The 16,554-nt window shown below is 45.2% G+C and overlaps 1 protein-coding gene across 1 annotated transcript in view; it reads right to left on the bottom strand.

Moving 5' to 3' along the window:
• Nucleotides 1-2,939: 2,939 nt before the first annotated feature.
• Nucleotides 2,940-16,554, bottom strand: part of hpda (4-hydroxyphenylpyruvate dioxygenase a) — a 34,426-nt gene continuing 20,811 nt past the window's right edge. The window contains exons 7-14 of the mRNA XM_078548551.1: nucleotides 15,829-15,918; nucleotides 15,133-15,239; nucleotides 14,340-14,417; nucleotides 13,087-13,249; nucleotides 11,554-11,625; nucleotides 9,964-10,086; nucleotides 8,148-8,264; nucleotides 2,940-3,332 (exon numbers count right to left, since the gene is read on the bottom strand). Of these exons, the coding sequence (XP_078404677.1) occupies nucleotides 3,213-3,332; nucleotides 8,148-8,264; nucleotides 9,964-10,086; nucleotides 11,554-11,625; nucleotides 13,087-13,249; nucleotides 14,340-14,417; nucleotides 15,133-15,239; nucleotides 15,829-15,918 (870 nt within the window). The 3' untranslated portion in view covers nucleotides 2,940-3,212. The remainder of the gene's footprint in view (nucleotides 3,333-8,147; nucleotides 8,265-9,963; nucleotides 10,087-11,553; nucleotides 11,626-13,086; nucleotides 13,250-14,339; nucleotides 14,418-15,132; nucleotides 15,240-15,828; nucleotides 15,919-16,554) is intronic.

Raw genomic sequence — 16,554 nt, 5'->3', positions numbered from 1 at the left:
ATGGAAGGAAGGTCATTGATGAAGCAGCTGAAGATGGTTGGGTCTAGGACACGACCCTGAGGAACTCGTGAGGCGATGTCCTGGAGCTGAGATGACGGACCTCCAACAACCACAACCATCTTCCTTTGTGCTAGGTATGACACCAACCAGTGGAGAGTTTTCCCTGATTCCCATTGACTCCAGCTTTGCTAGAGCTCATTGATGCCACACTCTGTCAAATGCAGCCTTGATGTCAAGGGCAGTCACTCTCACTTCACCTCGGGAGTTCAGCTCTTTTGTCCATGTTTGAACCAAGGCTGTAATGAGATCAGGAGCTGAGTGGCCCTGGCAAAACCCAACCTGGGCATCAGTGAGCAGATTATTGCTTAGCAAGTGCCGCTTGATAGCACCAGTGATGACCCCTTCCATTACTTTACTGATGATCAAGAATAGACCGATGGGACAGTAATTGGCTGGGTTCGATTTGTCCTGCTGCTTGCATACAGGACTTAACTGGGCAATTTTCCACATAGCCGGGTAGATGCCAGTGTTGTAACTGTACTGGAACACTTGGCTAGGGGTGCGGCAAGTTATGGAGCTCAAGTCTTAAGTACTGTTGCCAGAATATTGTCAGGGCCCTTAGCCTTTGCAGTATCCAGAGCTTTCAGCCGTTTCTTAATATCACATGGAGTGAATCGAATTGATTGAAGACTGACATCTGTGGTACTGGGGAGGAGGAGGCCGAGATCAATCATCCACTAGGCACTTCTGGCTGAAGATTGTAGCAAGTGCTTCAGCCTTCTTTTGCACTGACGTGCTGGCTCCCCCATCATTGATGATGGGGGTATTTGTGGAGCCTCGTCCTCCAGTGAGTTGTTTAATTGTCTACCACCATTCACTACTGGATGTGGCAGGACTGCAGAGCTTAGGTCTGATTCGTTGGTTATGGGATCGCTTAGCTCTGTCTTTCACTTGCTGCTTATGCTGTTTGGCATGCAAGTAGTCCTGTGTTATAACTTCACCAGGTTGACACCTCATTTTTAGGTATGCTTGATGCTGCTCCTGGCATGCCCTCCTGTACTCTTCATTGAACCAGGGTTGATCCCCTGGCTTGATGGTAATGGTAGAGTGGGGGGATATGCCGGGCCATGAGGTTACAGATTGTGTTCGAGTACAATTCTGCTGCTGCTGACGGCCCACAGCGCCTCATGGATGCCTGGTCCTGAGTTGCTAGATCTTTTTGGAATCTATCTCATTTAGCATGGTGGTAGTGCCACACAACATGACGGAGGGTATCCTCAATGTGAAGGCGGGACTTTGTCTCCACAATGACTGTGCGCTGGTCATTCCTGCAGATACTGTCATGGACAGATGCATTTGTGTCAGGCAGGTTGGTGAGAATGATGTCATGTATGTTTTTCCCTCCTGTTTGTTCCCTCACCACGTGCCGCAGACCCAGAGTAGCAACGATGTCCTTTAGGGCCCAGCCAACTCGGTCAGTAGTGGTGCTACCGAGCCACTCTTGGTGATGGATATTGAAGTACCCCACCCAGAGTACATTCTCACCATTACCATCCTCAGTGCTTCCTCCAAGTGGTGTTCAGCATGGAGGAGCACTGATTCATCAGCTGAGGGAAGGCAGTATGTGGTAATCAGCAGGCGGTTTCATTGCCCATGTTTGGCCTGATGCCATGAGACTTCATGGGGTCCGAAGTCAATGTTGAGGACTCCCAGGGCAACTCCCTCCCGACTGTATATTACTGTGTCGCCACCTCTACTGGGTGGTGGTGTTTGGGACATTGTTTTTAAGATATGATTCCGTGATGATGACTATGTCAGGCTCAAGCTTGACTAGTTTGTGAGACAGATCCAAATTTTGGCACAAGCCCCCCGATGTTAGTGAGGAGGACTTTGGAGGGTCAACAGGGCTGGGTTTGCTATTGTCGTTTCCAGTGACTAGTGGTCCTGTTTCATTCCTTTTTTGAGACTTTGCAGAGGTTTGATACAACTGAGTGGCTTGCTAGGCCATTTCAGAGGGCATTTAAGAGTCAACCATGTTGCTGGGGGTCCAGACACACAGGTAGGCCAGGCCAGGTAACGATGGCAGATTTCCTTTCCTAAAGGGCATTATTGAACCAGATGGATTTTTCCAACAACTGACAATGGTTTCATGGCCATCATTCAACTTTTAATTCCATATTTTTATTGAATTCCCCTATCTGCCATGGCGGGCTTCAAACCCAGGTCCCCAGAGTATTACCCTGGGTTTCTGGATTACTAGTCCGGCAACAATACCACTACACTATCGCTGGTGCGTCGTGGAGTGGCCATCGTGATGCAGACTTGGACAGAGGATAGATTCTCGTGCTACTGAGTTCTCTGCGAGTCACTGATTATTGTCTATCCATCAGTTTTGTATTTGCATCGCCATTGCTGTGAGCAAATTGGCTGCCATGTTTCTTACAACAATAACTACACTTCAAAAAGTAGTTAATGGGTATGACCTGAATTTGTTAAAGGCATAACAAACAAAATACTTTTTTCCCTTTATGTTAGACGTCAAAGGTTCATTACGGAAAGGGACATTACCTCTTAAAGAGGGAGAGAATTCAGGGCCAGTGTGATCTCCTGGACTAGTTTTAAGCGCCCAGATGGGTCAGAGAGGAATTTCCTCGATTCCACTCCCCGCAGTTGGCCTGGATTTTTATCTGGTTTGTCACCTCACCGAAGAGATTGCATGGTTTTGAGTGGAGTTGAGACTGTTTACATTGTAATACACAAGGTATCACAATCGCGTAAGACAGGATAGATAGACCAGAGGATCATTGAATGTTCGTATCACCAAAGTGCCCTGGCTCATCTTTAACCAGTTCAGGGAACAACAAAAATGTGGGTGTTCCTGGCTCCCAAATCCATCCCTATTGTGAAAGTTAAAATATTGAATAACAGTCACCAAAGAATCAGGTAGGTGGTTACGTTTATTAAATACACTCGTTTCACAGGTTCAATTCAGCCATTGTTGGATAGGTAATTCCTGCGTTGTTTCTGCTTTGTCTGATTGTGGGTGTGGGTGCATGAAAGATTAATTTAAAACCATGATTAGGTGGCACCGGGTTGTTTTTAAGTTCCCAAAGACTCTAGGATGAAGGAACGGCTGAAGAACGTAACGAGTTCCTCAGTACGGAAGATGCAGAAGTGCTCTTTCTAAGCAAGTTCTATGATTTGCTGGCCGATTATTTCAATAATACCGTTTGTTCTTTTCCATCGGCCGTGCAAACAATGAGGTTTCCCCTTGCATCCTGATCGTGTTCAATAGCTTCAAACAATGATTTGAAGTTTCCAGCCCCAAAGCCCTTCAAAGAAAAAAGGAATCCCGTATAAAATACATTGTTAGTCAAAGATGATGTTTACAGATAGATACACTTGGCAGCTAAACAGATTCTGGATGGAGCAGTGTTGCTGACTGAGGGCAGGAGGACTGAATCTGTCCTCTGTCCAAGTCGACAGCATGATGGCCACTCCACGATGCACTGGCAATGAATATCTTGTGTTACTGAGTTCTCCGTGAGTCACTGATTATTGTCTGGTAAGGTCCGTCTATCGGTCTTCTTGTATTTGCACATTTCTTTTTCACTTGTTGACAGTCACAGTCAGGTGAAATGTCCAGGCATCGATTCAACCTCCAACCCTATTCCCAACAATGGTTTAGTGGGTAAAAGCACGGAACTGTACAAGCCAGAAGGCGGAGATGCACTCTCTGCTTTGTGGTCAGTTATCATGTACAGGGGAGGATGCCATAATTGGCCCCAATCTTTCTAAATTAGCTTCTTCCCCGCTCCTGATCACCCTCCAGTGACCCCTGCCAGAAAGTGGTGGGGGTTTGTTGGATGAGGCTCAGCCGACAGTTGAAGGCTGTGCCCTCACTCAGTACCTAGCCTCACCCCTGAAGCGTGGCCACGTTGGTCTGGTCAGTGAAGGGGGTTGGTAACGCTCAGGGCGGATCTCACTGTTTCCGATGGGCTGAGGCAGGGAGTGCGCGCGCTCCGCTCACTCCCGGCCCCGCCATTTCAACACGGCGGATCCAGAATCTAGGGGCGGGCGGACGGACGGGCCAATGAGCGGCCTCCCGGCGGGAAGGCGGCCAATGAGCATTGGGAAGGCGGGGTTCAGGTCCAGTCGGGCGGGAGACTGGAACTTGGTCACGGCCACCGATTTAAAAGCGCTCTGCGCGCTCACTCTCATTTGTTGTCGGCCTAAAGGTCCGTTACCAGCCAGATTTTGCTGCTCTAGGCAGCCGTGGTGCCATTTGCCGGCCTTTTAACCTGCCCTTGGGCTGCCTCCTCATACCTGGCCTCAATCATTCCCAACATTTTCCCAGTCCGACTATTGAAAAGCGGAGTGGGCGACATAAAATTGCACCCAGTTGCTCTTAATTGAACTCTCTCCTCCATCCCCACCCCCTTTCCAATCTCCCTTTTTCCAATGATTTTTTTACAAATATATTTTTCTTTTCCCTCCTATTTTTAAATTTATTTGGATCTATTGTTTCATCTCCACCTTTTAGCCCATTTCGATCCCTTCCCCCCACCCCACCCCCACTAGGGCTATCTGTCACTTGCTTGTCCTGCTTGCTACCCTTAATGTCACCATTAGCACATTCCTTAGATAATATCACCACCGTCAACACTACACCTCTTTGTCCTTTTGTCTATGACATCTTTGGCAATCTCTTCTTGGCCTCCACCTATCACTGGCCCTCTATCCAGCGCTACCCGTCCCACCCCCCCCCCTCTACCAACTTATATTTTATCTCATTTCTATTTTTTCTTAGTTCTGATGAAGAGTCAGATGGACTCAAAACGTCAACTGTATCCCTCTCCGCAGATGCTGTCAGACCTGCTGAGTTTTTCCAGGCATTTTTGCTTTTGTAAAAACAAAAAGCTAAAAGCTACTGTGGATGCTGGAAATCCAAAACAAAAACAGAATTACCTGGAAAAACTCAGCAGGTCTGGCAGCATCGGTGGAGAAGAAAAGAGCTGACGTTTCGAGTCCTCATGACCCTTCAACAGAACTGAAGTATATGAAGTATATATACTTCAGTTCTGTTGAAGGGTCATGAGGACTCGAAACGTCAGCTCTTCTCCACCGATGCTGCCAGACCTGCTGAGTTTTTCCAGGTAATTCTGTTTTTATTTTTGCTTTTGTGCCTCTTTAATCAGCTCGACAGCTTGTTCATTGCGCTTTTCAAAATGAAGGTGAGCTTCGGGTTTTGGTGCCCGCTCGCCACCCCCCCCCCGGTAATTTCGGAGGCTGACAGCATGACGTTGGGTAGCTGAGCCGACATCATCACGCCGTGTCTTACGTCAGCGCAGGGGTGCGGCCTGGCTGACTTGCGGCCCTAAAATCCAGTCCGTGGGAGCATGTCTCAGTCAGGGCTTCGGGGAAAGAAAATAACCAGTTAGGGCCTGGCCACAGACTTGCGGTGTTAACTGCCTTGTAGTTCATAAGGATGTGGAGAATGCAGTTATTTATGATAAATAATGTCTGCACTCGGGACACATTGTTCCTGGTTCAGTGTACAGGAATCCACATTATATCACCATACAGAGGTCTCAGTTAAAACTCCGTGAGTGACTGGGTGAACATCACCAACCCCATGACCAGATGAAGGTTTGAGGTCAGGGAGCACCCTGAACACTCAGAATGGAACAATCAGGACGTTGGGAAAGGTCAGTTTTTGTAGATGTTCAGAGAGGGTATAAGATTGAGAAAAAAACCCTGTTCTTTAGGAAGGACGATGTAGGTGTAGAAATCAGGGAGTCGGGCAGTGATCTACTTGAACAAATTAGCTTTGAGAGGGAGGAGGTATGAGCGGTTTTAATGGGCTTAAAAGTGAATAAATCCCCAGACCCAGATGAGATGTATCCCAGGCTGCTATGTGAAGCAAGGGAGGAGATTGCAGAGGCTCTGACACTAATTTTCAAATCATCCCTGGCCACAGGAGAGGTGCCACTGGTCTGGAGGACAGCGAATATTCAAGAAGGGTAGTAGGGATAAACCAGGTAATTACAGGCCAGTGAGTCTAACTTCAGTGGTAGGGAAACTATTAGAAAGAATTCTGAGGGACAGGATTAATCTCCACTTGGAGAGGCAGGGATTAATTAGGGATAGTCAGCATGGCTTTGTCAGTGGGAGATTATGTCTAACAAATTTGATTGAATTTTTTGAGGAGGTGACTAGTTGTGTAAATGAGGGTAGTGCAGTTGATGTAGTCCACCATGGATTTCATTAAGGCTTTTGACAAGATCCTGTATGGGAGAATGGCCAAGAATGTAAGAGCCCATGGGATCCAGGGCAATTTGGCAAATTGGATCCAAAATTGGCTTAGTGGCAGGAGGCAGAGGGCGATGGTCAAAGATTGTTTTTGTGATTGGAAGCCTGTGACGAGTGGTGTACTGCAGGTATCGGTGCTGGGACCTTTGCTGTTTGTAGTGTATGTTAATGATTTAGAAGTGAATATAGGAGGTATGATCAGTAAGTTCGCAGATGACCTGAAAATTGGTGTCGCAAATAGTGAGGAGGAAAGCCTTAGATTACAGGACAATATAAATGGGCTGGTAAGATGAACAGAGCAGTGGCAAAAATAGAATTTGATCCTGAGAAGCATTTTGGGAGGACTAATATGGCAAGGGAATACACAATCAATGGTAGGACCCTAGGAAGTACTGAGGAGGGACCTTGGTGTACATGTTCATAGATCCCCGAAGGCAGCAGCACAGGAAGATAAGGTGGTTAAGAAGGCATATGGGAGACTTGCAAAGGATATAAGAGCAGGGAGGTTATGTTGGAGTTGTATAAAACGCTAGTTAGACCAGAGCAGGACTACTGTGTGCAATTCTGGTCACCACTCTATTGGAAGGATGTGATTGCACTGGAGAGGGTACAGAGGAGATTCACCAGGATGTTGCCTGGGCTGGAGCGTTTCAGTTATGAAGAGAGACTGGATAGGCTAGCGTTGTTTTCCTTAAGAGCAGATAAGGCTGAAGTACCTGATAGAGGTACAAAATTATGAGGAGCATAGAAAGGGTGGATAGGAAGAAACTTTTCCCCTTAGTGGAGGTGTCAATAACCAGCGGGCATAGATTTAAGATAAAGGGGAAAGAGGTTTAGAGGAGATTTGCGGAAAACTTTTCACCCAGAGGGTGGTTGGAATCTGGAACACACTGCCTGAGAGGGTGGTAGAGGCAGGAACCCTCACCACATTTAAGAAGTATTTAGATGAGCACTTGAAATGCCATAGCATACAGGGCTATGGGCCAAGTGTTGGAAAATGGGATTATAGTAAGAAGGCGCTTGATGGCTGGCACAGACACAATGGGCTGAAGGGCCTGTTTCTGTGCTGCACAACTCTATGACTCTATGAATGGACATACTATTTATAAAGGTGATTAAATCATAATGAACTTCTACAGCATTAATTGACATGTTTACAAACTGAATATAGATGTATAGTTACATAGTAAAAGGAGATGGTAGTCATATCCATTTAGTGCACATCATTACAGGAAAAGAGCTATACAGCTATGTGAAGCTATACAGGTCAACATACATGATTGCAAATAAGAGATTCTGTTAACATACTGGACAGGGGTTGGGCAGGGGAGGCATTGATGCTGTGTCCTACATTTAGGATGGCCACTGTCAGAGGCCATGAATACTGAACACCACTGCGGCGCAAGGGAATGACATCACATGTGGAGACCACATCATCTCATACACACACATACACACATCATTGTGCATGAAGACTGATGGCGGTTCCAGATGGAAAAGACACAATGGGAAGTGGACAATGCTGACTTGGAAGTAAATGACAGATTGGGGGTGGGGATGTAGGGGAGGCTGGGGATTGGGGATGTGGGGGATGGGGTCTGGAAAAAATATGAATACCAACTTCGGTTTTCCATGTCCCAGTCAGTTTGAGGTTGCTGTAGACAGGGAAAGGAACGATCACAGGCCCCTGCCAATGCTTCTCTGTGGCAAGTCTATTAAGTCACAGACATATAGCCATCCAACACTGGTTAAAAACCAAACTGTCCAGTATAAAACTGGACGAATAGTCATCCTACCTACATGTGCATTGGTGGGTGCAAGCAGACTGTACTCACATTGTGATTATATCTCTGTATGACCTCCACGAAGAGAGTGGGCCTGTCTTGGACAGGTTTGGTGAAGATCTGCAGCAGGTAGCCTTTCTCATCAAAATCCACAAGAATTTTGAGTTCCTGTTACACATACACAATGAACAGTTTCAATGTTGCACACACTCACTCTCATCAATGACTATTTACTGTACTATAGACTAAAGGAAATTATTCTACTTATTCTAGATATGTTGCTCTCAGAGTGGTAGTGCCCAATAGCAGACCTAGTCCACTTTGAGAGTGCAAAGTTAACATTCGTCTGGCACACTGTGATTGGAAAACAAGATCCACACAGCAGTCCACCACAATCTCCGGTGGGCAACACTGCCAGCTGAAGCAGAGGTGGAGGAACCGGAGCAGCAATGTCCCATGCTAGTTTGGTGGAGTCATGACAAGGACTCTTGCTCTTTCCTGCCCCACAAAGATAAACGGTAGCTTACCCACTGGCTCTTTGTTGGCTGAACCACCAACTGATATTCATACTCTGTCCAGCACCCTCTTAAAATGGCAAACAGGGTCCTGTATATGCCATCAGACCACCCCACCCACCACCCCTCCCCTTTTACATTTTTTAATGGGTTGGCCAAGTGACTCAGGCTGGCAATCTGTCCACTCAGCAGTTGGCCTGGGGTGGCTTGTGGTGGCCACTGTGATGGCAGAAGGGTGCAGTCTACCATTTCTGGGACAATATTGCTCTGTTAAAGCAAAATGAAATTCCTCAAAATCTACCCATTTTCTTTCTCTGTGACCTACTGAACAAGACATTTTTCCTGTTTTCTTTCTCAACTATATTTCCCAATACCCTCATGTCTTGACAACCAGGGCCTCAGAAAGGTATTCACATTGTGGTGTGAGTGGAGCAATATAAAGTGCAATCATTACTTATTCAAACTGGTATTTTACTGTTTTGGCCAATGGCGGTATGTGTCTGTGCATTTGGAAATACAGTTTAGTTAGAAGGTCTTCCCTTGTCAATGTAAGAAATGTTCCAATGGACATTCATTGCTGACAGGAATTGGTACCATCAAAAACGTGCACCAGTTGCCAACATGTTGAGATCCCAGGGTTGGGGGACAGAAGTGCAGCCTCTGGCAGATGTCAAGAAGCAGATGGACCTGTCCACAGACAGATAGTTTATACTCCCAGGATTGTTGGCTCTACAATGCATACGTTCTTTGCCACTGGACTATGAATTCATGCCTCCAGGCACCAATTCAGCAATTGCGTGTGGCCCAGGAAGCTTAAAATAAACATGAGTTTATTTTTATTTCTTTATGAACATGTGGGAACACAAAGGACAATTTTATGTTGTTAAGGCAGAAATCAATAAAATGAAATAATTGAAAGCTTTTAGGGACAATATTTGTCATTGTGTGGCTGAATGTTTGGTGGAATATAATATCATACATGGATTTGCTCAAATGTTGAATTTGTAGCCCTGCTACCACCTGAAAAACATTGGATGTACGGCTGGAAATGAAACCCTTTCTATTCACCACTGTTGGCACTTTGACCATGGTGGCAGGGGCTGGTGTTCCTCTGTGGAGGCAGTAGCGCTGCTTTTTTGCATTACTGGCTTGCCTTCCATAATAGGCTTGCCACCCGAGGATAATATAAACACCATCAATGTACATGTCCAAGTATAAAATTCCTTTTGAGAAACCTCATGCATGTTTTGATGTTGTGATGGAAGATGATTCCCTATTGCTGGGGTTGCCTGTTTAATTGTTTGGCTGTGCGTTATATTTAGTCTCTGCTCTGTGGGATCACTCAGATGTACCTGTAACTTCTTAAGGTCCTCTTTCACCTTGACTTTTGCAGCCTTTAATTTTTCTTTCAGCTGATTGTAGTAGGAGTCTGGGGTATTCAGGAACTCCATCCCACGGCTTTTTAAATTTATGATCTGCCAGCAGATGGGAACAGTAATCAGTGATAGTTAAAAAACACAGCTCTCTGCCCTTGATAATTAGAATGCCACCAAAGAATTGTGAGAATGTAACAGAATCACTGCATCATACAGTCCAAGGAGAGGGTATCACTGGTAAATAGTCACACAGTCCAAGAGATGGGAGACAATCGCAGTATCATCACCTCTTAATCTAAGGGATAGGCACTTGGGGACATTCATAGTATCACTAGCTCTTCACACAATCAATGATTTCAAAACGTAATTAGATAGACACTGAAGGGAAATAAACTTGCAGGGCTATGGGGATAGAATGGGGGAATGGAATTGACTAGATTGCTCTACATGGAGCCAGCATGGTCTACATGGGCTGAATGGCCTCTGGCTGTGCCATAATGATTGTGACTCACAGATAACTAACATTCACTCTCCAGGGTCACACAGGAAAAATGGCCACTGAGACAAGGCACCACAGTGCAAATGGCACCAGGCATCCCTGTAACTTCTCTCAGAAGTCTCTGTCCTTAATCTGGGTTTAAAGTACAGCAGGGAGATGGGAGAGGCTCAGAGACAGCAGAGAGATGGGAGAGGCTCAGAATCAGCACAAAGATGGGAGAAGCTCAGAGACAGCAGAGAGATGGGTGAGGCTCAGCAGGATGTGTGTTGTTCTAGGTGCTGCCAACAGAGAGCGAAGTGCTTGCCTAGACATTTTTAAAATGCCTGCATAAAGTGCAATAGCGCCACCTGTCACTATTGATGGGATACTACATGGTGAACCAGTGAATCACAAACCTGCTTTATATGGATGAGAACAATATCTGCTGTAACTCTTTCGAGTTATCAACAGATCGCATGTAACTCTTTCGAGTACATTCACAGTTCTTGGTTTCCAGGAGTGGGACATGAACCCACAACCTTCTGATTCAAAGGCGAGGGTGCTATGAACTGAGCCACAGCTGACACCTCAAACCTGCTTTATACTCTGGCTCTACCACCACCCAAGACAATCATCACTCCCATTGTCTGAAGTACTCCCACTCCCTATAACAGGGAAAGGATAGTTTTGCTCTTGTCTCTGCATAGTGAAGAAGTTGCGAGTGACATAAGCAATTGTTAGCACCAGTGGCTTTGCATGTTTTAGTATTTTTTAAAGTTGTTTAATGGCTGATATTGGAATTGCAGCTAGTTGGGAATAGGAGAACTCCAAGATAGCATTTTAATGGAAGCACCAATAGAATAAGTGCTGTTACAGAGCAAAGCCTATCATAAAGCCAACCATTCCTGTTCTAATACAAAGGCTCATTAGGTCCGTCTTTACTGTTGAGCAACTCTCAGGGAGAGCTATGTCATTAATCAAGTTTAGTCTTTGACTCAAGATGTACATGATACAAAGTAATACATTATTACATTGGGGCTGCATTGGATGAATTAAGGACTAAAGAGGGAATATAACATGTAACTCACGGACTGAATGATATCAGAGGTGTTGAGAGCAATATGCTGCACTCCAGGTCCACCATAGTAATCCACGTACTCCTAGAGTGAGTGAAGGATAAAAAAATGAGAGAAATCATTCAACCTACCATACTCCCATTTCAAACACTGTGGTGCCACATGTGTTTCACTGCCTGACACTTACATTCCATGTCATGCTGCCACCCCTTACCATGCTCTGCATAATTGACATCCTTTACAGGCTGCATAATAGGCACCACCATGCTTTACCACACTCTGCATAATAGGTGGTGCTGCATGGGAAGCTTGTGAGGAGAGTTTTCCTCTGCCAGTCCATAGCACCCTCCCATAAGTCAGCAGTGTAACATGCCTACAAAATGATGCAACAAACTTTCAGGTCACTGTTGACCATTGCTGTTCATGCAAGCACCAAATTGAATTGTGGCCTTGCATGAGAAGGCAGAGCTCAATTTCTTCCCTTCTGCTGAGTCAGACCTGAGAGGGAAGATTCCTTCAGTTATTCCCAGGTTCTAGGGTCATGCAGCCTTCCTTCAGCACCATGTGTAAGACCCTCTACTACCGGAAACAATCTTCCAAGATTAGAACTAGACAATCATTCAGACCTCACTATGATACCTCTGAGGGATCACTGACGCAGTCGTTACTGGGAAAAAGAACCTCCACCAGGAACTTCTGCCAATGAGGTAATGATGCCCTTTCCAGCAGATGTGGGGGTTGGGGAGTAGGAGGGCACAGAACACCTGGCTGGCACCCCTCTACTGGATCCCTTTTCCTCTGAACATGTCAGTTCAAAGGATTTCTGATGACAAACCTTCTGGAGCCAAAAAAGGGTGCATGGGGAAAAATAAACAAATAACATCAAGTGGCACAAAAACTCATAAAAGACGAATGCCAGTTGGAAAAAGAATACAACAGTGGCCTTTAAAATGCTTATCACACTTGCCTTTAAAATCTAAGCCTGCCTACAGATCTGATTGATGTCTGACCCATCAGGTTTTCATGGTCATGTTAGAAACTCAACATCCAGCATGTCTTCATGTTAGAAAAGGTACGCAGCCCTTCCTGCCTCCTTTTATATATGGTAATGAAGCTTCTACCTGCTTTGGGATGGAGATTTTGATACCTGCTCCACGCCCAACCAGAATACAGGACACAGTTTAAATCCAACAGGAATCTGGCAGAACTGTTTTTCAAACTTCTACAATCCCATTTGTGCTCCAAATCAGAGAGCTAAAAATTGGTCCCCATCATTCTGATTATGAAAACTAAGGTAAGCTTTTCCATTTACTGCTGTGTCTCACACTTGCTGAGATATTCAATCCATTTTATTTGGCAAATCAAACATCAAATTCTATACTAGGTAGCCATCCCAGCTTGTCGCAGCCCAACTTCCAGTCCATCTCAGTTTTGCCTTCCCCACCCCCTGCTCCAATTCCCTAGTTAACAAAAAGTAGCCTCTCTGAGTATTGAAAGTTCAGATATTGATGCTAGTTATTGAATGTCAGAAGAAATTGCTCACACCTGGATTTGGGATTTTTTCTTTCCTGTCGCTGGCTCGTTGATGGGCATTTTGATGGTCTCCTCATAGTTGGTCACAACAATGGAACGCAAGGAGCTGTAATTTGTGTGGATCTGTTTGTCATCCACTGACCAGTATCGATGAAACATCAGACACTTCTGGTACCTGAGATGAAGGTCAGAGTTCATGTTACTGAGTTCCAGCCACTTTGTACCACAAGATTCATAAATTACAGCTGCAGGGAACAGTACTTAAGGGAGGGACAAAGTCTGGTCTCTGAGCTTCTCCAAAATGCAGCATTTTCAAAGGATAATGTACCTGACCAGTTTACACTGGCCCTCCCTCTGATCTGTAACAGTATATTGTTCTCTCTCTCTGGGTGTTGCTCCTGACTTTGCTATATAATTCCTGCTGTCATACTATGTACATGTGTGGATTCCCTGAGTGTACAGGATTTCACACTAATCGATGGCTTTTTACCAGAACTCAATGTGGACTTCATGATCCAAATTGTCCACCCTTGCTGCATGGGTTCTGTAACCCAAATTGCCTTACTCTCATGAGATGAAAATTTCCCACCATCACTGCATGGGGGTTCCAGATCAAGACTGCCCTGTTTTGTCCTCACTGCATCTAAACTGCAGCACTCTTGCTATGTGGAGTTCGCATCCCAGACTATCGCACATCCACTTTAAATGCCAATCACCCTCCGGTAAAATATTGGGAAGATCAAAGCCATTGTCTTTGGCAGTGACACAGGCTCTGTGCCCTCACCAATTCCATTGACCTTGTTGATCACTGTCTCCAGTTCACAACCTGGTACATTCCCCCCTCCCATTTGCTGCTTAATTAGTGCCTGTGTCTTCAGCCCTAAGCTCTGGGATTCCCTTCCTAAACCTCTCCTACTTTTAAAACTAACATTAAAACCTACCTCTTTGACCAAGTTTCCAGTCATTTCCCTCCCACCCTCCTTTACAAACCTGTAGCGTGGCATCTATTTTTCTTATGCTTCTGTGAAGCGATATGGAATGTTTTTTCTACATTAAAAAATATTGTCATTGTTGGTGGTGTTATCCCGAGCTGCAAGTCTAGACCACCCCATGCTCACAACAAAGGGACCATGTCCCAAACCATCTTCCCCCGACTGCCGCCCCCCTACCACCCCCCACCCCCATATGGGATTAGCATCCATTTTTGATTACATGGGATAAAATAGCAGATGCATTTTGATTTGATATGAGAGACTGGCTCATACCATTCTACCACAGGCACCATCTCATCGTCTGGCTGGTTTCCCACGATGTGGTCAATGAAATTCAGACTCACAGGGGGCCTGGAATAGAGATACAAATATCAGGCAATACCGCTGCAACCATCATTTCATAAAGTGCACAGTCTGTAATATACATGAGTACCTCACCTGAGTACATTATGTATCTTTCCTGAATATTGGTATACATAGCATACAGCTGCACTCATCACCGTGTATTACAGTATTTCCGAGAATGAGGCATTGGCTGTAATATTGGTCCTGGACAAAAAATTAGTAACCACTGTGCAATCTCAGCTGTGGTTACCTCCTCTGACTTTGGGTAACCTTTCACCTTATAGTCTGCTTCAGCCATATTACACTGTATGTATACACTGAGAGGCTTGGTTTGAAATGTGAGTTAACAGAAGACAAGGGTGGGTCATGCACTAGCGTTAAGTTCTAACACGATGCAGCACAGAATCTTTGGACACATGTTGGCAGCAACCAGTGGGAAGTATAGGTCATGTATCCCTTATCCCTTGGGGCTGATTGCGTTTCGGGATTCAGATATTTTCGGTTTTTGGATGTGCTCAGTTTTCAGATGAACGGACAAAGGATATTCGACTGTAGCAGAAACAGAACCTTCAGCATGCTGAGTAAGGACCAGGTACTCACTAGAGGAAAAGGAGTCCCACATAGGTTGATGGATTCCTGTTTTGCTGATGCCCCAACCCTTTGTACCATCCTTTAAAATCTGTCCCAAAGTAGAAGTTTCCAAATGTATTGATCCACTCACAGTATGGGAAGGAGTGGGTCCCTGTAAAGAGGCTCCTTGTATCCAGGCAGGAAGGTGCCGCAGTATGGACCCAGGTACTCCACAAACGTGTGTGTTGTATCCCCGTACTGAAAGCAAGAGCAGAGCAAAAGATGTTAGAAACACACTGTATCATCCATGATCTTCGGATTCAGAGACTTTGTCAAGGCTTGCAGTATGGAAATCATTAATGTTGAAATCCCAGCACAACCATACCAGACTGGGGTGGATAAACCATTCCTCATATTTATATAGTAAATCATATGCAGATGCTGACTATAAGAAACATAGCGTAGGTAATTATTTTGCAATTTTTCTCCTGGAGCCATCAACTATAAGTGGCTTAAGAGTTTTGTAGCTGCTGGCTGCCCACCAGTGCATCACACAGAGTAACAATTCCTCCTGTGACTTAGGCAGTGAGTATCAGCAGAATATTTGACTGTGGAGGGATCACCACCAAGCCTCTTCCTGCTTTCACTTCACATACCCACACAGTTGCCGGCAGGAGTCACTTGATAGTCGCTGTGAATGGGAACCATGACTGTTTTAGTTTCCCTTCCCTATCCCAGGACCACTGGATCAGTGAGATAGTGGGAGCTTGAGTTTGTGCTTACTGTTGAAGTATTATTCTTGGAAAGATTGACCAGAATGGGACCAGGAACTTCCTGCAATACTTACAGTTTTCAGAACAGCATACTTCACTTTTCCATAGTTATCCTCCTCAATCCATGGCTCCTTCACAATGATGGCTCCATGCTCCTTCGCTTTCTGTAAATAGAGGTAAACTATAAGACAATCTCATACACAAGGCATCATCTTGGCCCATTACACAACCAGGACAAAGGGATAACTTGCTGCAGCAGTGTCAACATCCTAGAATCCCCTACCTAACAGTACCTTCATCAAATGACAAGGGTCTAAAAAGGTTCACCACTACTACCTGGGTAACTAGGGATGGGCAATAAATGTAGACTTTGCCAGTGACACCCAAGAATGAACCTATATTTTCTGGAATTATGGAACCAAGAACAATGAAGTAACTAACTAGTAAAACAAAAAAATAACTTTTTCTGATGATCTGATTAGTTTAAACACAGAGGCCCAGATTTTTGCTTCCAGGTTAGGTGTGTAGAGACGGGAGAAATCCTAGCTCTTATTGGCCTACACTAGCTCCCCACCCTCTAACCTCATGTTCATCTTTATATCCTCACATGTCTTCACCACACCCTATGTTGAAATCTCCTGCAGCCTTATATTCCCTCCAAGAAGCTCCAATCCTTGATTCTGGTCTTGTGTTTCTTCCTTTTTCGAGCTGCTCCCTCCACCATCCCCACAACTAAAGCCTTAAGCAACTTGCAACTTACACTCTAGGACACCCTCCCAGAAGATCTCTGTTTCTCTCTC

This window comes from Cetorhinus maximus, chromosome 9, assembly GCF_964194155.1.
Source record: "Cetorhinus maximus chromosome 9, sCetMax3.hap1.1, whole genome shotgun sequence".
In the NCBI taxonomy this organism is placed as follows: domain Eukaryota; kingdom Metazoa; phylum Chordata; class Chondrichthyes; order Lamniformes; family Cetorhinidae; genus Cetorhinus; species Cetorhinus maximus.
Note: the sequence above shows the minus strand (reverse complement) of the source record. Positions and strands in the feature narration are given on the sequence as shown.